At 43.3% G+C, this 27,873-nt stretch overlaps 1 protein-coding gene across 5 annotated transcripts in view; it reads right to left on the reverse strand.

Annotated features, from left to right (window-relative positions):
- KCND3 (potassium voltage-gated channel subfamily D member 3) overlaps positions 1 to 27,873 on the reverse strand; it is a 278,323-nt gene that overhangs the window by 58,933 nt on the left and 191,517 nt on the right. For all 5 annotated transcript variants that reach the window (XM_088674386.1, XM_035122268.3, XM_088674387.1 and 2 more), the window contains exon 3: positions 8,196 to 8,358. In XM_088674386.1, the coding sequence (XP_088530512.1) occupies positions 8,196 to 8,358 (163 nt within the window). The remainder of the gene's footprint in view (positions 1 to 8,195; positions 8,359 to 27,873) is intronic.

The raw sequence follows: 27,873 nt of genomic DNA on the forward strand, positions 1-27,873 counted from the left end.
GAGGCAGCGCGCGCATTCTACTAACGCTCACCTCCCCAAGATGCTTTGCGCGCGTCGGCTTCATTTGTGCGCTACTGCGCAGGTACCCTGTCTTCTCCATTCCCCTCCCTCCTCCCTGGCGCGCGCTGCCTCTTTGCAAAACAGTAGTGTTTGTAAACAAGAAACTTGGAAATAAGGCAATGAAAAAGATCCTTCCATTTGCAACCACATATTGGTGTGAGCAAGCATTTTCTTCCATGTGTTTCATGAAAAACAAATATAGGAATCGGCTCGACATGCGGTCGGATTTCAGAGTGAAAGTTTCAAGTTTGGAACCTAATATTTCAGAAATAATGGACTCAAAGGACAGATTTAACTCATCTCATTAAGAACTGAAAATTAAAACTAACTGTTTACTGATGGAGTACTCTGTTGTAACTGTAAAAAATGTATAAATATAAAATATAAAAAGACTCTTAATTTGGCTCTCACTTCTTAATTTTAGGATTAGGAATTAATGGGGGTCCTTGTCACAATAGCGGCTCGATGAGGGGTCCTCGAGAAAATTTTGTTGGGAACCCCTGGGTTAGAGTGTTGTAGTAGGATCTGGGAGACGGGGGTTCAAATCCTCACCAGCCAGGAAACTAACTGGGTGACCTTGGGCCAGTCTCTTGCTCTCAGCCTAACATACATCACAGGGTCATTGTGAGAATAAAATGGAGAGGGAGCAAACTCTGTACACCACCTTGAGCTCCTTGGAGAAAAGATGGGATATAAATATAATAAAACAAACAAACAAAAAATACGGAAATGTGAATGATCAGACCATCCCTGATTATTTAGCTGGTTCTAGATGGTGAAGTTCAGAACTATCAAAAAGTGGACCTCATGGGATTTTTTTTTTATCCCATGAGCATCCCACACCATCTTAGTATACAGTTAGAATAATAAAATTGAAGAGTTGGAAGTGGCACGAGGGTCATCTAGTCCAACAACCTGCAATGCAGGAATCTTTTGCCCAGTCTCAAACCCATGGCCCTGAGATTAAAAGCCTCATGCTCTACCAACTGAGCTATACGTTCCCACGAGTGTGTACTTTTTCCTGTATCTTTAACAGCCATGCAACATTGGGCACATGAAAATTGCTTACCTATTTAAACTTGATACAACTTTACTAATTCAGCAATTTGCCAAGCACTGGGAGAATTAGAAATTCAAATGTGATGAGAAAACACACCGTGCTTGTGTTTATGTGTGTGTCAACAACGCTAAGCTAATAAGAGCAGCAATCAATCATGTTGGCATTGAAGTTAACAGCGTTCTTCAAAACAGATAAACCATCAGGAAAAAGGAAAACAAAACTTTCACCAATTGTTTGAGACAAATGGCTTACAGTGCAATGCAAACCCAAGATTTTCCCAAAGGAATGAGTTTGGAAGAGTTTTAGGGTTACTGTCAGGGGACCTCCGTACAGAGAGCCTCCGCCTCTCCTGTTGACCAGCACTTCGCCCAGTGAGAGCAGCAGCAGCGGGTCAGGTGGGGGGAATGAGGAAGTTACCATGTTTCTCAAAAAAAATAAGACTTATATTATATATGGCTTATATTCCTTGAATGCTTAAAAATCCTGCTACGGCTTATTTTCTGGCTACGTCTTATTTTCGGAGAAACAGGGTAGTGGGTTGGAGGAGTCAGGGCTCGGCTATGCTAGAGAGCCCTTGCAACACCCTGACCAAGAGGTGGAGGGGAACAGGCAGCCCCTTCTGGCACCCGAATTAAAGCGCGTCACAAAACGTAAGGTCGGGAGGAGGCGTTTCGGGGTGCCCAAACTCTTATGCTGGGCACGTAACAGGAAACGCCCACTCCCGGATTCTGCAAGTGACTGAGAAGGTCATGTTTTCTGCTATCTCTGCACTGTAAATAATATGTACAATAAACCTCTTAAAGACAGAGCAGACTTGGGCGTCTTTACTCAAGAGTAGTCGCAACAGCACCATTACAGTTACCATATTTTGAAGAGCAAAAAAGAGGACACATTTGCCAACTTCTACTTTTAACTATGGATTGCTCTGCCGACTCTCATTTTACATACCTATGAAAAGGAGAACGTGTCCTGGAAAAAGAGGGCATATGGCAACCTGAGCTGCCTCAGCTGATTCACACCCTGCTGGCATGACTCCCATATCCAGACTCAGTTGGAGATCTGCCAGAGTAAGTCTTTCATCCTGGCTCAGCTGGCATAACTTAAGATGGTGCAACTGAAGTCAGGCTAAATCCTCAAAATGGCCATTGCAGACAGCATGGTACGTCACAAGGAGAGACATAAACCCATTCCCTTCAGCTCAGTGACATAACCTGGCAACTCAGCAAAAGCTACACTGGCAAAAAGGGTGGTGCAAATCAAACTCTATTTTAAAGGCTTGTTCCCCATCTTTCAGACCCAGGCTGGCTAAGCCAGCAGTAGCCCTTCTCCTGGATAGAGTTTGGAACCAACACAAATGCTGCTGGCTTCCTATATTTAGGATTACTTTGCCTGTATTTCTTTTTTTGGGGGGGAGGGGACATTCGTTGTTTCATTGAGTACTAGAATGAGCCTTGGGGAATATTTGGAGATGCTCATTGTCTATGAAATGGTCCTAAAGTCCTTCATTTCCTCCTATTGATTGAATCCCCCCCCCCCGCCCCACAACAACCTCCAAATCAGCCACTCTGCATTAGATAACCATAAAGGATCTGTGCACCAATATGTGATGTGTAAAAATATTAAATAACAAATAGATAAAATAATGCAACTGATGGAATTGTATGTGGATATCAGTGTGCTTTATCAAATGGGACAAAAGTTGTGAGCAGGGAGGGAAGGGAAAATTGTATCTGGAATGCTGACTGTCTCCAAAATTGGTTGCAACAGTTGCTACTCCTGATCCAAAAAATTTAGAGCGGCAAAGCGGGCTGTTATACACTGGGCAAGGTGAAACACAGATTTTAGGAGATCACAATAACATCACTTAGGGAATTGCAGTATGTCTACAATGAAAATCACAGTGATTTGCAAGATTATTTAAGTAAGCAGAAGAATGCCATCATATTTTAAAAGAGTGTTTCTGTTCAGATTATGTGTGATCACAAGTGCTATATTAAGTAGGTGAAGTGCTATTTCTGTTAAATGAGAGGTCTGGAAGTGTGAATGTTGCTGCTGCTTATGAGCACAATAGGTATTTGAATGTGCTGGCAGGTCATGGATCTGGGGTGTTAACTGGATAGAATTTTGTTGCATTTTAGGTTGTTTTAAGCTTTGAAAGCATGTACACAATGGATGTGGGTCTGTTTTTCTAATGTCAAATTTTTTACAAAACATTACCTTGTTCATTGGTAAGATGAAGCAGGTTAATTCAATACCTGTTGGAGCTTCAATTTACCCAACAGGTAAATTGAACCCAATTGTTCAATCAGGAAAATTTGTATATGTAATTTGATGGGAGTGCTGTGGAAAAGTGCTGGAATCAGAGTACGAAAAGCACAATCCAATCTTCACTAGGTGAAATCCAGGAATGATATTCAAGGAAAATATGTGTGCAGGATAAAAACTCTCAGAACTACCGGTACTTGAGCTGAAGAACTTTCCTCTGTACTTGAGGTCCTGTAGATTTATGTCTTTTCTTCATGCTGTGAGATTTTTATCCTGTAAACTGCCCTGTGATCTTCGGATGAAGGGTGGTATATAAATTTAATAACATTAATGTAAGATGTAGCAGAGATGTGTGCATTAGGAAATAAAGCTCTAATGATAATGCGCTAATTAATGCTTATCATGATAGCAGACTTCAGCACCATGACTTGCATTTGCAAATGGCCCATCACAGACTAAATGGCCACAGATACAGCTCATCTAAATCAAGCCTGATTGCAGCTAGCCAGGCATAGGCAAACTCAGTCCTCTATATGTTTTGGGACTACAGTTCCCATCACCCCTGACCACTGGTCCTGTTAGCTAGGGATCATGGGAGTTGTAGTCCCAAAACATCTGGAGGGCCGAGTTTGCCTATGCCTGAGCTCGACATATCCACATAAGGGATGAGAAAGCAGTGGCCCTCCAATATATTTGGGATCCAACTCCCAACACCCCCAGTCAATGTGGCCAATGGCCAAGAATGATGGGGGCTGGTGGTCTACAACAAATGGAGGGCTAAAAGCTCCTGTCATAAAAACAAATAAACAATTGTTTGATCCCTAGATCAGAGCTGCACATGCCCATTCATTTCATGGAAGACTTTTACTTTTACTGTGGACAAGCAAAAGGAAGCGAGGGACTAAAATAAACAGGATCTGTTCTATTTATTGGGATGCTGATGGTGTACATTTTGCCTTAGTCACCCATCCTAGTCTTCTGCCATTGCCATCAACATACAATTATCACCCAGGGCCCCACTATTACATAAGAAAAGCTTGATGTTGTATTATATATTTATTCATTAAATCTGTATACTTCATCTGAAGATCATAGGGTGTTCCACAACATAAAAATGCAATGAGAACACAAAATACAAAATAAAGCAAAACCAACCAATAATACCCCCTTCCATAAACACATCAAAAAGGACAGAGGTCAGCCAATGGCCTGGTTATAGAGAAATGTCACCTAAAGATATGTCATGAAGGTGCCAGGTGAACCTCCCTGGGGAGAGCATTCCACAACTTGGAAACCACTGCAGAAAAGGCCTATTCATGTTGCACCTTCCAGACCTCTTGTGAAGGAGGCTCATGAAAATGGGTCTCAGATGATGATTGCAGGGTCTGAGTTGGTTCATATGGGGAGAGGCAGTCCTTGAAATTTTGTGGTCCTGAGCCATTTAAGGCTTTATGGATCAAAACCAGCACTGTGAATTGGCCCTGGAAACTAATTGGCTGGCAGTGCACTCAGGCCAGGATTGATGTCATATGCTCAAATCATCTTGTCCCAGTGAGCAACCTGGCCACCGGATTCTTCACCTGCCGAAGTTTCTGAATCGTCTTCAGACCCAGCCCTACATAAAATGTGTTGCAGTAATCTAGTAAGTAGTCCAAGCAAGCTGTAACTCTCCCATCCAGAGCTTCCCACTTCTCCCATTATGTGTGCCCCACAGCCTCACCAAATCTGCTCTAGAATGTTGAGGGAAAGCCCAGATCAGATTTTGGTGCAACATGTGGGGAGGAGGAGGGGGGAAATCCCACTGTGCAAGTGTGAAGATCAGACATTTACTTAGTACAGTACTACATTGGATACAAGCATTCAGTAGGTCTTCACCTGGCCAGTACAGTGGTACCTTGGAACTCGAACGGCTTGGCTCCCAAACAAATCAGCTCCTGAATGCTGCAAACCTGGATGTAAGTGTTCCAGTTTGCGAATGTTTTTCGGAAGCTGAGGGTCTGATGCAGCTTCCACTTGAGTGCAGGAAGCTCCTGCAGCTGATTGGAAGCCGTGCCTTGGTTTTCGAACATTTTCAGGAGTTGAACGGACTCCCAGAAGAGATTAAGTTCGAGAACCAAGGTACCGCTGGGGACATGGCCTGGAACACCTAAGCCACATAAGCTGCTCTTTCTAAAGAAAGAGTAGGATATGAGTGGAATAAATGAAATAATGGGTGCTAGAAGGCTCCATTTAAAATCCAAAGCGCTTAAAAAAAAAAAAAACTCACATCCGGCGGTGAGTGAGATGCAAGGAAGCAGGCTCATGTTTTATTTATTTTCCCTTCTCTTACAGCTCCGTCATTTCCATTTGCTGTTTCCTTTTTGTGTTTATAAACTACATATTTAATAATAGATTGCTCCTCATTCTTTGTTGCTGGGAAAAAACAACAACAGCACCAGCTCATTATGGCTCGTGTCGCTCCACCTGTCACTTGAACTCACCATCAGGCACTGTGATGTGCAATAGCTTTGCTTCAGCCTTTTCTAGGAAAGACAAGGAGGTGCCGAGGTGCTATTACAGCTAATTAGAAGAAAGTCAATTACCAGATATTTCCCCCCCAGAGGATTAAAAATGCTAGACAGTTGCATCAGCTGCCTTTTGTTTTATTTTCAGTTTTACTGTGAATATTATTTAATGTTCACTCCTGCTGGGGGAAAAAAGAGCTTTTGTAGACCTTTGGAGTTATCAGTGTTTACCAACTAGGTGTTGTTGTTTTTTTTTAAAAAAAGTTTGATCTTGTCTTCAAAGTATACCGAGTGGGCAGGGATAGGAACACTACTAAACCCTGTATGTCAACAGAATGGGCCAGCCCTACCATTGGGCAAAATGAGGTGACTGTCTCGGGCAGCCAATGCAGAAAGCAGCAATGGCTCCTGATCCATTTGGCAATTCCCTTCTATTGGAGAACAGAGATGTGTAAGCAACATGGCCTGTCTCAGGTAGCCTACAGCTGAGGTGGAAGATGGTGGTGGTGAAGCAAGAGTCAACTGCCAGTAGGGTTGGCTTGTGTATGTGGGAAGAGCAGCTGGTGGAACAGTCTCCAGGCAGCAAATTGTTTGGGGTGAACCTTGAACAAAATGTTATGTTTGCATTATGGATACATACCCAAAATGACTGCTCCCCTTCACCCACATCACCTCCTAGCCCCGTGAGAAGATAGGCTTCTTTCAAGGAATAGAGCATGAGATGAATGGCCTAGGGCTGATGCCCCCCAATGGCAGGTAGGTCTACCAAGGTCTGCTCATGGGAGGACAGGGCCCACCAGAGACCCCTTCAAGCCTGGAGCCATCCTGACTGCAGCACTAAGACATGGGTCACATGCATGAGTTTAAACTTATTTTAGTCTATTCTATTGTGGTTGTAATTTTATGCATGTTTTAAATTATGGTGCTATGGTTTTTAGCGATAATTTTATGGGTATTTTTTTGTGAACTGCTTTGAAGTTTTCTATAATCTACTGGTATATAAATGTTATGAAAATTCATCAATTCATCAATCCTTATTCTCCTATTATATCACCAATCCACACAGCTCTCAAAACAGGTTCTCTCAAACCATGACTATATCTGCTCATCTACAGAACTCCACCCAATGTATGGTAGTAAAATTGCCACTACTGATAATCAGAGGTATGGGTTGCAGATGTTCTTGCTTATAGCCCTTGCACAAGTAAATGCCATAAGTGGGCATTACAGCTGACCATTAGGCTCATGGCTCCACTTTGTCACCTGTTAGAACCAGGGGCATAGCAAGGGGTGTGTGGTAGGTGCGGTCCATCCCAGGTGTCCCCTCTGAGGGGGTGTGTGTGACAAAATGGTGGGCAGCACTCACGCCACATGTCTCTCCTGGGAGTGACACTGCCCCAAACAGTCTGCCCATTGCCTCCTCCTCAGGTGTAGGACGGCTGAGTGGGAGGGGGCAGGCAGACTCCTCAGATGTGCTGCGGTGCCCCCGTGGGCAGCTGGCCCCGCCCCTGGGCACACACGCCACCCCAGGCGCCCGATCGGCTTGCTCTGCCGCTGGTTAGAACTAGTTCACAAAATTAGGTTCATCACATGATTTCATATCACCTGACTACGCAACACTCAGGAACTGAATGTGTGAACAGCCTCCACTGAAAAGCATTACGTCTGACATGCAGTGAACAGCATTTTCCAACTTGACATCTGTGATGGCCCTTGAATGTCTCACTTGATCTTTCCATTCTTGAGTGATTAAAGTGCATGTGTTTTTTAACAAGTGATTAAAGTGAGGCCTGTTTTTTTTAAACAGTTTATTGGGCTCAAGCGAGGTAACTTCTGCCATGCAATTTCTGTAGGGCTCATTATCAGTGACGATAGTATCACGTATGCAAGAGTGCAGCCTGACAACAAAACTGGTAAGCACCAGTTATGGGGAACTGAATGCTGACCATTAAAGTGCAAAACACGCCCATATAAGCTACAAGGAGGGTTCCTATAGCTGCAGAGAAAATGGGGCAAGTAAAGTTGCATTTCAAGGACTATAGTTGGATGGGGAGGTGGGGAGGTGCTGTGTGGCAGAAGGTCAGAAGATAAAATAGCTAAGATGATGTATTTTGCCTGTATAGCGCGTGTGCCAACGGGAAGCTCTTGCAAACTCTTTGGGAATAAAATCAGACTAATTGGACTTGAACCCCCTAGGGAAATTTACCCCCCACGGCTGTTTTGCTAGACTTTGCCAATATCAGTGAAGCAGCATCAGAGTTGATATCCAAACAGGCAGCGTCGCTTTCAGTGCATTTGCCTCTTACCTTTTGTGCTCGTCGCTTGTCAGCTCTTTGATTCTGATGGTAGATCCGGCTGAAGTTGGAAACAATAACTGGGACTGGGAGAGCAATGACAAGCACCCCGCTCAGGGAGCAGATGGAGCCAAATATCTTGCCAGCAATCGTTTTGGGCACCATGTCTCCATAACTGGTGAAAGAGAAAGCAACAAAACAAGATGGCAGCGTTAGGACAAAGCTGATTGGATGAGACATTTGCAGAGTCAACCGGCTGTAAATTGAAATTAGGACACGGGGCATCAATCATGTAGTTCGCTCTTGCATCTACGCCTTGGGTTTCATACATTTAATGATTCATCAAAGTATTTCTATAGCACCCTCTTGCAAAACATCATGATGGCAAATAGCAACAGCAGCAACAAAACCCTTAAAAATAAAACCATTAAAATGACTGGCTACTCAATAACATTTCAAACAATGACACAGTCTTGTTTGTATAAATTCCCAGCTCAGGGGGCCCTATGACGATCAGGACGTTAACATGTTTGTTTGTGTGTGTGGAAATAGGAGTTTAAACTCTTTCTCCCCAGCTGTAATCATGATTCAGACTGGGAGCTCTGCAATTTACATTGGTTTTTAAAAAAGAAGAAGCTCTTGTTGTTTTGCATGCTTGTATTGCAATATATATATAATTCCTAAAGATCCCTTGAATTTGGGCTGTGTGTGTGTGTGGGGGGGGGGAGAACAGGCTATTGGGCACCACAAGGGAGAGAGGGAGGGGAGATAGATACACCACTGCATCTGCCCTAAAGTCTCTGCAATGCTATTTAGATCTCACCTTCACTGGTTTATTGTGGCAGCAGCCTGCTTCATCAGGTGCTCAGTGTAGCACTTTGGTAGAATAAACCCCTGTGGCCCAGTGCATAAAAGCAATCTAGAGCTCTGTGAAAATGACAGATGAGACTGTGGACCAAGTCTGCTTACTTTACATTCATAGCAATTGCATGCTGATGGATGAGCTGTTTCAGTTTTACCTGGTTTTCTTCCAAGCCATCCTGGACCTACCTTTTTGCAAAAAGAAAAAAGAAACCCCACAAGTTGATTTCATGTTTTGCATGACATTGTTTTCCCCTCATTGTTTTTTTTCTTTATTTGCAATATACATAATTCATGAAAAGTGATTCAGATTATTATTATTGCAGATTATTATTATTATTATTATTATCATTATTATTATTATTTACAATCCCAGCCCCCCGCTCCAGAAGCACCACATGCCTACCTAGTTACCTTTAACTTTTAAGTCCTTTCAGCTTTTAAACAAAAGTGCCATTTCATAAATCACCATGTGCTCTCGGAGGCCTAAAGCCATGTTCTATTGATGTTGCAAATGTAAAAAAACTACTGTATATTCCTGCGTATAAGACTACTTCTTAACCCAGGAAAATCTTCTCAAAAGTCGGGGGTCGTCTTATACGCTGGGTCGTATTTCTTATATGGCGAGTATATACCAAACTCTGTACAGTGGAACCTCGGTTTATGAACACCTCGGTTTACGAATTTTCGGTTTATGAACGCCGCGGACCCATCTGGAACGGATTAATCCACTTTCCATTACTTTCAATGGGAAAGTTCGCTTCAGTTTATGAACGCTTCAGTTTAAGTACTCCGCAGACCGTCTGGAACAGATTAATCCACTTTCCATTACTTTCAATGGGAAAGTTCGCTTCAGTTTACGAACGCTTCAGTTTATGAACAGACTTCCGGAACCAATTGTGTTCATAAACCGAGGTACCACTGTATTTTAACTGGAAAAGTTGGGGGTTGTCTTATACGCCCAGTCATCTTATACGCCGGAATATACGGCTATGCCAAGAAAAACTATGCCAAGCTGATTGAAAGGTAGTGATTTCCTGGCTTATTGTTGTCCTGATTATCCATCCTTCAAACAATATGCAGGTGCTTCAGCTATTATCTAATTCAGTGTTCTCTGACTTCTTTCCCCCTCATGAACCACTTGAAAGCTGCTGAGAGTCTTGGCAGACCATTTAATGCTTTTTTCTGCCTGTTGCAGCAATTATAATTCACAGCCCTAGATGCTGTATGATTCCTAATTGTATTTCTGGACACTTTGTGGACCACCTGACCACCTGAATGAAGGTAGCACAACACTGGACCAAAGTTTGGGAGCCGCGGTTCTAAGTAGTGGACATGCTGGCATCATTTCTAACAGCTGATTGCACATTGGAGTGTTGCAACACTGAACTATACGAACCCCTAAGGTCATAAAAACATATTGAATCCAAGGTGATGTTTTTCAGCGTGGTAACAGATGGTACCCAGTTACGATTCAGAATCCAGAAAAGGTGTTCTGTGATGTGCTGGGATCATGACTGATGGGCCAGTCAGCTAGAATTAAAGAGATCCAATAATCTGGGCTGCATTATAGGGGAATGTGTCATGCTCAGCTGTAAATCAGGATTCAGAATCCCAATTACCTTAGCTGTAATATGGCACTCGGTAAGCCAGGGCAGTCAATCATACTTGTTAGTCCAGAGCAGTTGCTGCCCTGTATGTTTCATTAGGGAATAACAGCCAGAGTTCTCTTTATAGCACTAGCAAGGAGAATCTCAACTGAGGCATGGAAAACCTATCCAAAGCATCATAGAGGAATGCATGAAAGATTGCTCTGGTAGCTCGCAAAACTATGTGAAGGGAGTGAGTTTTTGGTGATACTTTCCTTGCAAAGGATAAAAAAAGAAAATGAATGAAGCTGAGCTGGAAGTTCCCTTCCGCAAGCTGCAAAGGAATGTTGACACATCGGGTCCTCCCTGCAAGAGAGGGCACGCGTTGCGGTGGGGCCCGGCAATCAGGGTGGGGACAACTGGAGCAGCCACAACACCCTACTGGTGGTCCCTCTGACAGGGAGCAATTGGGCTATGGGCATGCCAGGCAAATAGTCAGAGGGACCACTACTTAACCACTGCATGTGACCCTCAAGATCCTTTTCTCGGGTCGCAGTGCTGCATTGGAACACCCGCCCACCTCTCCCTAATTTTAGGGCTTGCGCTTGACCTTGCTATGCCGTCGTGTGTCGCCTATCTTCGGGACAGGGGCACAGCAGGAATTTTCTCCACTTGGCTGATTGGCTGTTGCCACTTGGGTTTCGCTTGCCGCGTAGCAAATCATCACAACTTGTAAGGTTGGCGGATAGGCTCTGATTCATGCTGATAGGGGTGGCAGAATTCCTAGCCAACCCTATCCATGGGTATTCCTTTAAATGGAATCCTAGGATTCATGGTTGGTCTTCCCCAAGCGGGGTTGTGCCCTGAGCCAGAGTTCAGGGCACATCTGGGGGAACCAGGGCCGTGCGCTAGTCGGCTCCCATCCCAGATGTTCACCCAGGCTGACTCATGGTGCCCCTAGAGTCAGCGCTACCTTAGGTAGCTTTGGGAACCAGAGCCTATGCAACCACTGACTTGATTTTTAATCAATAAAGTTGTGGCCTAAATTTTGTCAAAAACCAAACCAAAATTTGAGTCCTGTCTGAATTTGTTTCTAGGCTGGGTTAAAGGGTCTCCACACTCAACAAAAGGAGGGAACTGCATCAGAAGAAGAAGAAGAAGAAGAAGAAGAAGAAGAAGAAGAAGAAGAAGAAGAAGAAGAAGAAGAAGAAGGGCAAAAGATGTCATAGGTTTGCATTTCACTATGTGCTATAGTTTATTAGTACTGTACTGGTGTAGTGTGGAAGTTTGGGTGTTGTGCTGTATTGTTTGTTTTGTTTTAATCATGCTTTGAGTGAGCTATTTTCCCCTCTGTGAAAATGATAGCCTTCGGCTAAATAATAATGATTTGAAATTGAAATTGAAACTTTTGGCGGAAAATGTTCTCAGCACCTTTAGGAACCAGCTAAATTAGTGGTTTTCAAAGCAAACTGTACCATTCCCTGGGATTTCCCAGGGGCTGCTAAGAAGCAAGGGGGCAGCAGAGGGGCACTGGAGATGACTATCTGACTTTGAACAGTTGGTATCAGTGGATCAAGTTCATTAATTTTGTTGAATTAATTAAACCAAATAATTTTAATTGGATTTAGAATAAATGTGTACTTAATTGTTACTGTTTTGAATTTATTGTGTTATTATCTTCCTTAGTGGGTTGTGCAAACCATTATTCCGAACAATGCTTTTTATAGGGTAGGCGGCACTAGGCATGACTTTATGGAACCAAGGGGACGGTAGTGCCCCAAATTTGGAACCACTGAGCAAAATCAAAATTAATCTCTGAGCCTCCAGTTTTAAAACACATGCTGCCCAAGAGCAGAGGAAGCTACCGGTAGTTACTTTTAATCAAAACTGAACAACAGAAGCAGACAGATCTGTATCTCTGAATTAAATTTGTTCAAAATCCTCCACGATGGAACAAAATTCCAAACCCACTCTTCCAAACCATCTCGCCAAGGCTGTATTTGCTGTCTCTTGCTCTTTTCACTTCTTCTGTGAAAGTGGAAGGCAGGCAGGGCAAAGCTCTAAAAAATAATAATCTCATGACACCGATCAGCTTTTGACTGCTGAGCTACCTTGTCCCTAGAGAAAGGCTTCCAATGAATCCCCGAAAGCTGTGTGTGTGTGTGTGTGTGTGTGTGTGTGTGTGTGTGTGTGTGTGTAATTTTTAGAGTTCTGCAAATGCTTCACACATCATCAGCTGAAACCTATTTGTACCACACAGAAGCCTCTGGCTGGATTCATCTAAGGCAAATGCACCAAAGCCTCTTGCAATGGCTATGATCAATAAAACGCTCTTTGCAGCTATTAACTTTTTAGACACCCTCTTATCCAAAGAGAGTTTAAAACCCCTTGTTAAGCAACACTGCCTCTGCTGATGTCTCCCTTTGCTGCTCCCAAACAAGGCGAGGCAGCAAATTAATCATATGCTGCGGATTTGAACTTGCAAACCCGGAGTGCTATTGAAAAGCTTTCTCCTGTTTACAGAGGACAGAACAATTGTTTGGTATAGGCTCCATTTTGATTGGTTTAGCTCAGTGGAACATTCATGCACATAAACTGTGAACCTTCTGAATACACAAGGCTTGAAAGGATAAGATATAAACCCACCCAATACCAAAAGGGTTAGTTTGGCATGACACTTGGATAAGAAGGAGCTTTCATGAATGACTAGATAGTTATGATATGAAACAGTCCAGTAGTACTGGTGTTTCTATAACTTCCCATTCGTTCATTCCTCATTTTCAATGCATTCCCCTATCACTTTGCGAACCACAAACAGTACATGGTTGATGGTTGGCTTGGAGGGCCACACATTAGTTTTAATAGGAGAGAGAAGCCCATGGCTTTGGCCAATCACTGTATGAACTTCATATAGAGGCATTCAAAACACAAATCAGACTTTCACACTTATTTGAGGGACTTCTAAACTATCACTCCCCAGCCAAATTTGTAATGCAGATAATTTAATGCTCTGGCATTTCATGAAACAGCTGCAGCTACAAAACACAAAACAAAACATTTTGAGAGAGAGAGAGAGAGAGGGAGAGAGAGAGAGAGGGAGAGAGAGAGGACCTTTACCCATTTCCTCATATGTCACAGTCAATTTCCTATCAACAGAGCAGATGTTTGATTCTCTGGCTCAGCCAGAGGGGACATAAATGGAAAGCTGGCAAAAGAGAAACTGTTTCTCCCCACCCCATTGTGGGCGGTGAGCAGCAAGCACACAGTCTTCTGATATAATCTGCCCAGCACAGCCAAATACTGATCATTTTGGTGACCACAGGCTTGACTGAGAGCTATGGTGGGTACTGATAGCTATACAATAATTATTTGCAATACTCAAAGCAGAAGCCAGTCTGCTGTAACCGGCTCAATCTACAGATCATTTACTTCCCATTTTCATTCCAACCATGGCTAGTTCATGCATGCATGCACTCATAATTTGATGACTGTAACATCACTTGAGTACAAATGCATACCACAGATGAGGGTATGATGCCACCTCAAACACATCAAGAGTCATGTCCAACGCTGCTGTTCTGCTAGCACAGCAGCCTTCTGCTTGTGTAGCAGAACTCTGCCTCCTTCACTTTCCCCTGCAGCCCCCACACCTAGCACACCTTCAGTATCTGCTCCAGAGAGCATTTGGGGAGACGAGATGAAGGGGATGCATGTCATGGGTAGGGGGACTTTTTGAGCCTGATGGCCACATTCTCTTCTAGGAAAAGTTCTGGGAGCCATGCGCCAATGGTGAGCAGGGCTGGAGCAGGCAGAGCAATTAATGTTAATTTTACCTTTGCACAGTAGGCTAGTTTCTACACATTTACACATTCTATCCTTCCTTCTGGTAAGCAAAAAGCATCATCAAAGTTCAGCAACACAGTCTAGCCTCCCAAAAACACTCCAAAAAGATGCAGAGCTAGTGAAGAGCATGGCCTGGGGAGAAGGTGCATGTCAGAGGTGCATGTGGCCTGGGGAGATCTCAAGGGCCTGACAGAGAAGCCTGGAGGGCCACATTAGGGCATAGCTGCCAAGTTTTCTCTTTTCTCGTGAGGAAGCCTATTCAGCATAAGGGAAAATCCCTTTAAAAAAGGGATAACTTGGCAGCTATGCATTAGGGTGTGATATTCCCCATCCCTGCTGCATTAAAACAAACATCCTGTTTTCACGGTGTGGACTTTGAGGACCAGTTGACTCACAGGCTAATTGCTTGACATTTGATGACCTGGAGCTGAATGGATAGGCTAACTGCACTGAACAGCACAGAGCTTGAGCATAAACATGTGAAAACAGCTATGATGAGGCAGATAAAAAATGCTGAAGATTCATATGTGGACCCAGCCTTGAAATGTGATGAGTAGCCTTTGGGCGATTGTACCAACTCTCAGCATCATCCTGTCTGAAGCAGTTTTATTTTCAAGCTAGTACATTCATTGCTTCAGGTGGACAACAGAGTGGAACTTCCCGGACTGAATTTTGAGCATGATAACGTGGCTTCCTAACTCCTTCATCAAAGAAGATTTACTTATAATGGACTAGTCATGCCCCTTCTGGCTCAAGTAAAACTTCTGAAGACAAGACCACAAAAACATGTTCTCTGTAATTAAAATGTGACTTTGTATAACTCAGTCGCCCACTCCTACCTTTTGGCTTCAGTTTCTAAGCAGTCTGTGGGTGCAGAGCAGGTTGATTCATACATTATGACAATGCAAAGCCTTTGCAAGTTGATTCTGAGTAGTTTTAATTCCTCATAAAGGAAACATCAGTCCTTGATGAGCTAAAACCCTGGTCTCCATTGTAGATGGTCATTAAAGGTTCTTCTGAAACCATGGATTAAACACAACCGTAAAACTAAAGTATCCGTCATTGTGTGATCCACCTGAGGGAATGTTAAAATTGCCAACTTGCTCTTCTGAATGCCAGTCAGCTAATTACCCTCTGAGAAGAAAGGCCCAGTAATTGGGCCATGACCATATTATATATTCCTAGGAGCAAATGACGATCTGCTCTGCATAAGCAGATATGTAGTTGCTGCCAATCTCACAGTAGTAGGTGCTCTTGAAATTAGATCCAGGAACAAATATTATTTTTATTATTATTATTGGCTTCCAACAAAGATTAAAATACATTAAAATATCACAGATTAAAAACTTCCCTAAATTGGAATTGCTGCTCAAAGTAGACCAATGCACATAAGTGAACCCAAGTTAGTCATGGCCAATAACTTCAATGGGTCTACTCTGAGTAGGACTAGCACTGTGTAACACCCATAGAGAATAGTAATATAACTTATTTTTAAAAGGCCACAAAGCAGCAACTTCTTACTCAAACCCAGCATTGATTTTCAGACTGGGTCTCTGGGACCCTGGACTATTCTGATGCCAATCAGGGGGCCCACCATGAGAGTACTAATCAGAGACAGCTCTGGCTTTAAGAGAACGCTTATAAGCAGGGTGTATATTTGGAAATGATGCCCCCAAAATGTGTAATTTTGTGAAAAAATACATACAAAAATAATTGAAATTTTCAAATTAAAAAAGTATGCATTGGGCCATGAAATTTTGGACCACAAAACCAAAATGGGTGTTGCTGAAATGTATTTGACCATAGCTGCTAAATCTTCACTATGGGTGGCATCTGTGGTTGGCTGCCACAATATTAATTGCTAGCTGCCTCCTTGTTTTTGTCCCTGATCAATAGTGCCAATACTACTAATAGCCTCACAGCCCATTTATAATAGATAAATTGCCGAGCAGTCAAAAACATTGTATTTTCATGAGCTTTAATTGGGCATTCTAAACCCATGTGTGTCCCACCCCCTGGTCCCTCAGCCAGGAGTCAGAGAACCCTGGAAGTCTTCATTAATTCATTTTTAAAAAGACAACTAATCACCTTGAAAGTTCTTTTTTAAAAAAAGAAAGAAAGAGGAAAACCCAACCAGCTAATAGTTCTGGTGAAAGCAGATTTTAAGTAATTAATCAATAGCCTCATTAGGGTTGCTGGGAGATAAAAGAGCATCTTATGATGAATGGCCAAAGGGCCTAACTTGCCCAGAAAGCAACATCAAAGCAGTCTAGGCCATAACATGTTCTACCACTGCAGGCAAATGAAGAGCAGTCTTGTAGGTTAGAACACCACATCCTAACTTCTATGAATATAATCCTGGGGGGGGGGGGATTGATCAATCTTTTTGTGCCCCAGTTAGAAATAAATAAATAAAGAAATAAATAAAAAGGCCTTTCCTTATTGCTTCATCCAGGGGATCTGAAGCTTTGTACCGTAACATTTCTCTAAGATTCAAACTTGACCTGATATTTAGGCCCAACATCAGCAACCAAGCAGATGAGACATTGATCTGGTCAGTAGGAACTCTCCCTGGCTTGACTTATCAGCTGCACACACACACACACACACACGTTTCATGGTGCTGAATCAGGATATTTAATCCTTTTGTTTCAACCATGGTCCAGACTGAAATCATACACACTCTGCACTGGTTATTTTCAATGGGAGGACAGCTGGGTTGTGTAATTTCAGTCAGGATTACTGAGGGGATAAAAAGCTGAAGACCCCTCTTCCACGCCACCATCCCCACCAGGATTCACCCCACCCCTTCTTTTAGTTAAACAAAAATCAGCTGCACAAGCTTGAACTGTGAGACACACATAGATTTTTAAGTGGAGGAGCTCATCATGGCAGCCCGGATAGCCATGTCTCCCAGGAGAATCCAAAAACAGGTGCTGAACTGTGCCATCTTATAACAACCATGTAACACTGGTTTTACAAAACTTCTGGTTGCCTGTATGCTACCAATATTTTAGGTGTTGCTGTTGACAGCTGAACTTTGGCAACTTGGGACCCAAATACTTGAAGGAACACCTTTGCTGGCATCCAGAAGGAGAAGCCCTTCTGTTGGTTCTGCTGGTAACTGTGGTACAGGGCCTTTTCTGTGGCAGCATCCTGGATATGGAGTTCCCTCCCATCATAAAATGTGCCTGGCATATGGATGGTGTGGGTTTTGAGCCAGCTGAAGACACCTCTCTTTATCAAGGCATTTGGGGACTGTTGATCAGTGAACCTATTTGTAATTGGGGGACTGTTTTATGCTGTTCACATGGCATAGATTTTAGTACTCATCTTAATTTGATATTACTTTAGACTGTTTTATTGTTTGAATAATTTTTATATGTGAGAAGAGCCCTGACATTACTTATGATGAAATCTTTTGAATGAATTAATGAGTGAACAGCAAAACTAAACACCTTCTACTACAGCAGTACAGTCAAACCTTGGTTCCTGAACACCTCCGTTATCATACGTTTTGGCTCCCGAACGCCGAAAACACGGAAGTAAATGCTCTGGTTTTTGAATGATTTTCAGAAGCCAAATGTGCTAAGCAGCTTCCATTTTGAGTTTCCTTATTGTATTGAGGCTTCTGCTTTCAGTTTTCGGTTGTCAAACATTTTGGAAGTCAAATGGTCTTCCAGAACGGATTACATTCGACAACTGAGGTTTGACTGTACCACTTTTTAAAACCTTTATCTGTTGTTTTTTTTAAAATAAAAACTTTATATAGAGTTTGACTGCTCCCTCGCTGAACTTCTAAAGTGCATGAGCATTCATCTAGCACACTAAAAAGCACACCAAGCAAATAAAATAATGGCATTCTTGCCATTTCTCATACCTTTTGTCTTCTGCAAAATGCAAGCCTAAGCAAGTCTACTTAGAACTAACCCCCTTAGAAATAAGGTGATAGTCTTAAAAGGTTGTGCACTCCTTTCTCCAGCACTGCAGTGCCACATTTCCCCCCTGAGCCGCTGAAACAAAACACAGGGTCAATTTCACTTCACAGCTTTTGAAAAGAAGTGAAATTGACAATGTTCAGAAGCAACCCATCCATTTGCATTCCATTTAGTTTGAGCTGAACATGGCATTGCTAAGGTTTGCAGGAGAATCATGCTGAGGAGTCAAAGGGGTAGTCTTTGCTCAATCATGTTCATAAGCCTCTATTAACTTCCAGGCACAACTCCAAGGTGCTGTTGCACTGCTACAGGAGCAAAAGCATCAGAAATAAATGTCAATATAACCTTATACACAGCAGCTTGGATAGGTGCTGAAAACGGGCTGGCTGCTCCATGCAAATGCAGCTGCTGTGAACTGACAAGCAGTCAAGTGAGAAAGTGAGAGGAGTAAGCAAATTGTTGACTTGATTGGCCCACCTGCTTTCCATGCAGCACGTTGCACAGAGGCAAAATAGGACGGTGGCTGGAGGGTTTCTTGCACCTAAGCAGTCATACAAAGCACGTTGTTTACTTGACAAGATATAAACATTCTTCTTCTTATTTGACTGAATGGCTCTTCAGAAAACATTCTGTAGGCAATTTTTCCTGCTGCTGCAAAGATCTGCAGGGGGCACTAGGGCTTGTTTTGATGGATTGATATAATGCTGTGGCATCAAGCAAGGACCATGGTGTCTCCCAAATGAATATAAAGTAAATCATCCCAGGACTAAAAAGAGTATATTAAAAAAACAACAGCAACAAAAACCCACATTCATCATTATGGGGCAGGAATTTGGTCTACAACTTAGTTCACATGCTGGGTTTCTCTGATGATCTTGGGGTTAGCTGGAATCACAGGTGAAGGTGACCCAAGAAATAGAACAGGCCTATGATGATAGAGTTCTCTATGGCTCACATAGCGATGGCCGAAGTGGAGGGGAATAAGGTGTGGAACTTTCTGTCCATTTCCTACTGTCTGATGAATCTTAAGACGATGATAATAATAAGGTAGTCTGCATCTTCATGATATCAAAGGAAGCATATTTGGATGTGGGGGGACCTGAGGGGAAACTACTTTTGCAGCTTCAAACTGGATTAAACAAATTTCCCAATTCTAAACTAATATCTGGCTGAGCTTGCACATTACACACCATTCACATGGTAACATATTACATATATGTATCTCCTGCCTATATAGAAATGCTGATTGCCTATACTGTTATTCATTCCCCATCACATTTCTAGGCTGATGGCTCTAATCTTTATATCTAGCAAATCTAATGAATTCACTCTTCATGAAGACCTGACCTCAGAGGAATTATGACCCATGAGAGGTGGTTTAATTCATTTCACTGCAAGAGGGCTGCATGACATATGCTTATATTACTGACTATTAAGACGTGTATTTTAATGTTCGCTATCCTCCTTTCTCAGACAAAAAACATGATCAGAAGGAAGATTGCTGCCTTCAGATTTGGGGCTAAGCAGAGAAGTTGTCTGGACAGCGCCTGATCTCCTCCAGCTGGCAATAAATAAGGTGCTGAGCAGCTCATCGGGTCTATAAATAGCTTTCCCAGCAGCCTTCTCTGATGATCGTATCTCTCACTCTCCTCTCTGTGTGCAACAACACACACAGCCCCTAAAAATAGAGGATGATAATCAAAAGGCTGAAAGACCCTTAACTACAGTGTAGAGACATTAGCAGCTGCAGAAATAATGAAGCCTTTGCACAGCACAGTTTTTGATTAGATTGCTCTTTTCTAATCCTCGTGGTTGCTGCAGTTTTGAGCTAACAGGCCAAATCTGTGATATGGAAGCCCTGCCCTTTATCCCAGATGTTTGTGATGGGCAGGATGAGATAGATTAGCACTGTAGGAACAGCATTCTGCACATGCTCAGAGGCCCTGTCCTTCTTATGATCCTTTCACAAAGGTCCAGGGCCTGGAAAATTTTCATATCTGAGCTTTGATGTGAAAAACAAGTACTGGAGTCAAGCCCAATTGATCTTTTAATATAGGACGCAGCCCAAAGTGTGATACTTCTTGATCCCCTTCACAGCCTCCTTTTGAATATTCCTGCAAGGTAATGCAGAGCTTCCTAATTTTATAGTTGAGGAGTCTCACTTAGTCCCAACATGACTGACAGATTTCCAAAGAGCTCCATTTTCATTTCTGTATCAATTTACAGCTACAGTTTGCAAAACACAAATTCTTCACCCGTCATCTCTCATTTAGCTGACCACAGCTAATTTTTTTTGGAATGAATTACTGTCGCAGGTAAATAAATGGTGTTGTGCCCTTCTGAAAACAGATTTGACTAAGCAAAATGACATGTTGCTACTGCAAATATTTAGTACTGATACTCTACTGATGGAAGGACGCGGGTGGCGCTGTGGGTTAAACCACAGAGCCTAGGGCTTGCAGATCAGAAGGTTGGCGGTTCAAATCCAACCTAGCAGTTCGAAAGCATTTCAAAGTACAAGTAGATAAACAGGAACCACTACAGTGGGAAGGTAAATGGCGTTTCCATGTGCTGCTCTGGTTCGCCAGAAGCGGCTTTGTCATGCTGGCCACATGACCTGGAAGCTATACGCCGGCTCCCTCGGCCAATAACGTGAGATGAGCGCCACAACCCCAGAGTCAGTCACGACTGGACCTAATGGTCAGGGGTCCCAGTTACAGGTAGGTAGCCGTGTTGGTCTGAGTCGAAGCAAAATAAAAAAATTCCTTCAGTAGCACCTTAAAGACCAACTAAGTTTATATCACCTTGCCGACAAAGGTCCGTATAGTTAAAGCTATGGTTTTCCCAGTAGTGATGTATGGAAGTGAGAGCTGGACCATAAAGAAGGCTGATCGCCGAAGAATTGATGCTTTTGAATTGTGGTGCTGGAGGAGACTCTTGAGAGTCCCATGGACTGCAAGAAGATCAAACCTATCCATTCTGAAGGAAATCAGCCCTGAGTGCTCCCTGGAAGGACAGATCCCTGGAAGGACAGATCTTCTCACCTCATGAGAAGAGAAGAATCCTTGGAAAAGACCCTGATGCTGGGAAAGATTGAGGGCACTAGGAGAAGGGGACGACAGAGGACAAGATGGTTGGACAGTGTTCTCGAAGCTACGAACATGAGTTTGACCAAACTGCGGGAGGCAGTGCAAGACAGGAGTGCCTGGCATGCTATGGTCCATGGGGTCACGAAGAGTCGGACACGACTAAACGACTAAACAACAACAAAAAGTTTATATTTTGGTATGAGCTTTCGTGTGCATGCACACTTCTTCAGAAGTCCCTTTAGGGGGTCAGGGGTCCCTTTACCTTTACCTTACTCTACTGATAATGTGTAACACATTTTTATATCTGGACCTGAATCATGGCCACTATAACCATGTGATGGTGGTGAATAGAATTTCCATTTTGCAAATGGTGAATGGCTGCTTAATGCAAGTAAATTTCCCAACATCTGTGGCAATGGCCTGAGGTGTGATACACACTCCTCCCATCATGGGGCGAATGCAGAGATGTATTTAGGGCAGCATGACCCGTTCTGCTGCTCTGGGTGCCGAGTCTAGGGTGCTATAACTATAATGTAGTGAACTGAGCAGAATGGAAGGTGAGGGGGGGGCATGCCAAATTTTGGACTTGCACAGAGCACTGCTGAAATTTTAAATGCCAAAGCACTGTGCAGTGAACCATTAGTGTCTCTCAATTTAAGATAACTCCTTGAATCCAAAAGCTAGCTTTAATTAGCAGGTATAAATCTTTGAAGCTAAAGTATTCATTTGACATAACCTGGCACCCTTTTTATATTCTAGTCTCGCAAACACCTAGCAGTGCTGTAGTCGAGGTTTAAATCAAGTAGGTTAAGTCACTTACAAGACTCCTCTCACCTTTAGTCGCACCAAATTAAATGACAAATACATTCTACAAACCTAGGGATATAACAGTTCCATTTTTTAAAGAGAGGCAGACTTAGGCAAACTGACATAAAAGGCTAAATTGAATATATATATATATATATATATATATATATATATATATATATATATATGCTTTCTATAAATTGGCAAGTAACTCTTCTCCGCCTGTCTCTTTTCGAGACCAAAGCTTTTGGTTTGAAAATGATTTCTCAGCTGTTTAATTTCAATAGCAGAATATAGTGCTATCTTTAATCTTTAATTTGCTTTTTAAAGAATTGTCAGGTATCAGACAGATAGTTGCTTGGGAAATGCTATAATCTCGGGAGACAGCCATAGAGATTTACATCACATTGCAGTAACAAAACAGAATATGTTACCTTAAATCTGTAACTTCTGCACTGGTTATCAGTTTGTTTTTGGACTCAAAGATGCTACCTTTGACCTTTAAAGCCTTAAAGTTACTTTGAGCCAATGCACCGTCACAATCTCTCTCCCTGCCCCCCATGAACCAGTTTGTAATCTCTGTCCCATTAGGGAGGCTCTCCTTTGCCAAAAGTGAAGTGAGCAGGGAATTTTCTCAGCTCTGGCTTTATGGAACAGCTTGCTAAGAAGGCTACATCTGCCCCTCTTGTTGCCCAATGCTCCTAAGGAATGTTGTAACTGCTCCTAGAGGTTTTTTTTTTTGTGTGTGTGTGGGAGTGGGAGTATTAATTTCTATTGTTTTAATCTTTGTGAGCTGCATTGAGCACACTTACTAGCAGAAGGGTGTGGCAGAAATTCATGGTAAAACAAAGAATCATAGAAGTGCAGGGTCAACAAGTCCATTGCAGAAATCTTTTGCCCAACGCAGGGCTCAAACCCACGACCCTGAGGTTCAGAGTCTCATGCTCTAACAACTGAGTTAAAGCTCTGTGTCAGTAGCAGATGGTGTGGTGGGGCATTGCCAGTCACCTGACCTCTGGTCAGTTATGTCACTACTGCTTACTTAGAGATAGAGAAGGAAGGGTGAGGCAGAGGCAAGGGCAAGGCAGGACAAATGCACTGGAGGAGCCAATCTGGTCTTCCTGCCAACGTGTTTGCTCTGGGGTAAGTTCCCCACCAACTCTCCCCTCCAATAAGCAGCAGCAACATGAACAGTACTGCCCAGAGTACTTTCAGCTTATTTGCATTCAGCTTCAGCATTTTTGCCCGCATGCCATTCCCCAAACACCTTCAAACTTCTGTTCAGGATGTCCACCCCACCCCTGGTTCCAGATAGGAAAGAAGCAGAGCTGGGAGTCATCAACATACAGATGGCACTGAAGCCCAAACCTCTGGATGGCTTCTTCCAGTGATTTCATGTAGAGGTTTAAAATCATGGGGGACAAAATGGAACTCAAAATGGCATCTCAAAAACCGCAAGGTGGAACATAAGGTACCCCAGCATTGTTTTCTGTGCCCATCCTCCTGGAAAGGAGTGGAGTCACAATGCCGTGCCTCCTGGACTCATCACAGCAAAAAGGGCAATCTAAAATATGCAGAATGGGGCATGAGTAGCGTGCTCTTTAAAATCAGAAACTAATTAATTTGTAGCTGGCTTTAGAAAAAACAATTTAAAGTATTTAAAATCTAGATTTAAACTCCACCAAGTACTTTTAATGTGCAATTAACTGTCTCCTCTATCATGTACTTTAAATGTACAATTAACTGTCTTATTCATTTTCTCCAGGTGCAGGAGAGATAAGCAGGAAATTCTACCCTCCCTTTGCGTGAACAGATAAAATGAATTAGAGGATTGTTGGCCCAGAATCCTAACCTTCTTAACAGGGGTTAAGTAAGATTGCGCTCCATGGGCCATTTGAAGCCATTACCTCAGCGAAATAGCTTCAGCTACTGTAAGACATATGCTGGAGTGGGAACATTTCCTTTTCAGTGCTTTTCTGCTTGCCAAATTAACAGCAAAAAAAAGCAACAGGTTTAAGTCAGCAGCCTATGCCTTTCCCTCCACTTAATCTGTGGCTTGACCCACAACTCATCAATATGCAGCACTGTGGGATGCCAGATACCTACACTCATGTCAGGTGATGCATTTTCCTTCGCCTGCATGGTTTGAAGGCAGTCTGTGCAACCAAAGGCACAGTGCTTTGCAAACAACAATGACCAGCTGATAGTTGGTGCTCACAACTATCAGCTGGTGGAATATAAGAGATGGGGACACCTGTATGGCAACATACAGTCCTTAACATCCTAAGATTTGCTGCGATTTACATTTCCTCTTTGGGGGGTTGTGTTTTGGTGCGTGCCTATTTGACTTTCAGAGGAATCCTAACCTCTGGTGTTGATGGCAGGGAATGGGTTAGGATGGTGTGCAGCCACCTCTCTGCCAGTGGAAAGGGAGGCCCTTTGCAGGTGAGGACTCTGCTGCAGCAGAGGTCCCATCGATGCAGGTAGTAAGCTATTGCCAATGGTTCTTTCACCAGTGGTAGCCAACAGAAAGCCCCCACACCTTTCCGGGTGAGTGTAGGAAGCTGATGGCTTTGAATGCTCTGGATCTAGTGTCTCGTAGATCTCCCAAAGAGCTCAACCCTCAGGCCTCTTGGTTACAGCAGCCTAGAGCTGGTGTGCAAAAAACAGAAGGAAATAAAAACACACCTCACCTTCTGCCTTGGCTGGCTTGAATCAGTGCAGTGCAGTGCAGCATCCATCACTTCATACACTTCAAATTGTAGAGTTGGAAGGGACAAGAGGGTCATCTAGTACAACTTCCTGCAACGTAGGAATATTTTGCCCAACGTGGTGTTCAAACCCACCACCCTGAGATTAAGAGTCTACCTACTGGGCTATCTCATTAGGATTGCAATGTAACTCCCTCATCCTATACCTATTTACTTGGGAGCAAGTCCCCCTGGTTTTAATGGACTTAACTTCCACATAAGGATTTTGGAATTACAGCCATAGTAGTACTAAGCCGCATTATTAGAGAGTAGGCTCTGTTGAAATTAGTGGGACTTTCTTCTGAGTAAAAATGCAGGTGATTGCTTTTGGTTAAGGAAAAATGATGGGGGAATACCTCGGAAACTTGACACAGCAATTTTAATAGGGATGAAATGTTTTTAATTGAGCATCATGACCTGATCTGAAATGCGCTATCCTGCATTTCAGCCCCTCAAGGAGAACACACACAGCCTCAAATGTCTGAAGGCTGCTTCGTATGATACAGCCTGAGGAAGTAAATCCCCTGATATGAGTATATGCTGCAGAGAGCTTGAGCCAATCAAGAGTTCTGTGTAGCCTGTAAGAAACATACTGACCTCTCTGTGTTAACATTCTGGTTCCATTTATAACAAACATCTGTTTTCCTATAAACAAAACTAAAGGCAACTCTAAGCATGAATTGAAGTGATTTAGTTGCAGTGCAAATGCTACATACATTGGACGCGATGACAGCTCAGAGGAGCCATTGTCCTTCCAGTGAACAGAGGTGACTGCATACAATCATTCCAGTGCCTCTTGCAGCCTCCAGTAAAATAAGGTTCATGCCATTTCTAATAAGAGACTAAAAATAATATTGTTTGTTTCCCCTGACAGCTTCTACAAACATTGAGCATTTGCTCCTGGATAGAACTAGGTTCCGGAAACAGCTCCATAACATTATTAACTGTAAGTGTGTGAGCAATCCTTTCAAAGCTGATGGGGCAGGGCATGAATCACACTTTGATCACCCTCCTCTTTTCATGGTGAAGGAATTGAAATACAAGTCTGAAAGAGGGCCCATTCAAAGCACCTCAAGGCAATTCATATGTCCAGGTATGGTAGAGTTCGCTCACACAACTGGATCACCTTGGAATGCACACGGATCATCGCTAATTTGAATGCGGTTGCACACTTAATCTCCTGCCATGTGGAGCTCTTAACAAGTGAGTCTGACAGAAATTCTGATGTTTGTGGAGCGTTAATATTATTATTATTATTAATAATAATAATCATTAATAATTTATAATTTATTATTTATACCCCGCCCATCTGGCTGGGTTTCCCCAGCCACTCTGGGCGGCTTCCAACAGAAAAATAAAATACAGTAATCTATTAAACATGCCTTCAGATGTCTTCTAAAAATCTGGTAGCTGTTTTTCTCTTTGACATCTGATGGGAGGGCATTCCACAGGACGGGCGCCACTACCGAGAAGGCCCTCTGCCTGGTTCCTTGCAACTTGGCTTCTCACAACAAGGGAACTGCCAGAAGGCCCTCGGTGCTGGACCTCAGTGTCTGGGCAGAAAGATGGGGGTGGAGACGCTCCTTCAGGTATACTGGACCGAGGCCATTTAGGGCTTTAAAGGTCAGCACCAACACTTTGAATTGTGCTCGGAAACGTACTGGGAGCCAATGTAGGTCTTTCAAGACCGGTGTTTTGTGGTCTCGGCGGCCGCTCCCAGTCACCAGTCTAGCTGCTGCATTCTGGATTAGCTGTAGTTTCCGGGTCACCTTCAAAGGTATCTCCACGTAAAGCGCATTGCAGTAGTCCAAGCGAGAGATAACTAGAGCATGCACCACTCTGGTGAGACAGTCTGCAGGCAGGTAGAGTCTCAGCCTGCATACCAGATAGAGCTGGTAGACAGCTGCCCTGGACATAGAATTGACCTGCGCCTCCATGGACAGCTGTGAGTCCAAAATGACTCCCAGGCTGCGCACCTTCAGGGGCACAGTTACCCCATTCAGGACCAGGGAGTCCTCCACACCTGCCCGCCTCCTGTCCCCCACAAACAGTACTTCTGTCTTGTCAGGATTCAACCTCAATCTGTTAGCCACCATCCCTCCTCCAACCGCCTCCAGGCACTCACACAGGACCTTCACTGGTTCTGATTTGAAAGAGGGGTAGAGCTGGGTATCATCCGCATACTGATGAACACCCAGCCCAAACCCCCTGATGATCTCTTCCAGTGGCTGCATGTAGATGTTAAAAAGCATTGGGGAAAGGACAGAACCCTGAGGCACCCCACAAGTGAGAGCCCAGGGGTCTGAATACTCACCCCCCCACTTTCTGAACATGTCCCAGGAGGAAGGAGCGGAACCACTGTATAACAGTGCCCCCAGCTCCCAACCCCTCTAGACGGTCCAGAAGGATGTTATGGTTGATGGTGTCAAAAACAGCTGAGAGATCCAGCAGGACTAGGAAACAGCTCTCACCTTTGCCCTTGGCCCACCGGAAATCATCAACCAGTGCGACCAAGGCAGTTTCAGTCCCATGATGAGGCCTGAATCCTGACTGGAAGGGATCCAAATGGTCCGCTTCTTCCAGGCGTGTCTGGAGTTGTTCAGCAAGTGATAAGTGATATCCAATGTTTTATTCTGTAGTAGTAGAGTCATCCTAATAAGAGAAGCCTATGTACCACATGAGTAAGTGCATATTTGAATCTACTCTCCATGGAGGAATGGTAAATAGGTAGCAAGTTTTGGAACTTGTTTTATGCGTCCTGACCCAGCTTAGCAAGTCTGCTGTGGTTTTACTTCAAATCTTTCCTCCCTCTT

The sequence above is a fragment of the Zootoca vivipara genome, chromosome 7 (genome assembly GCF_965207765.1).
Source record: "Zootoca vivipara chromosome 7, rZooViv2.hap1.1, whole genome shotgun sequence".
NCBI lineage: Eukaryota > Metazoa > Chordata > Lepidosauria > Squamata > Lacertidae > Zootoca > Zootoca vivipara.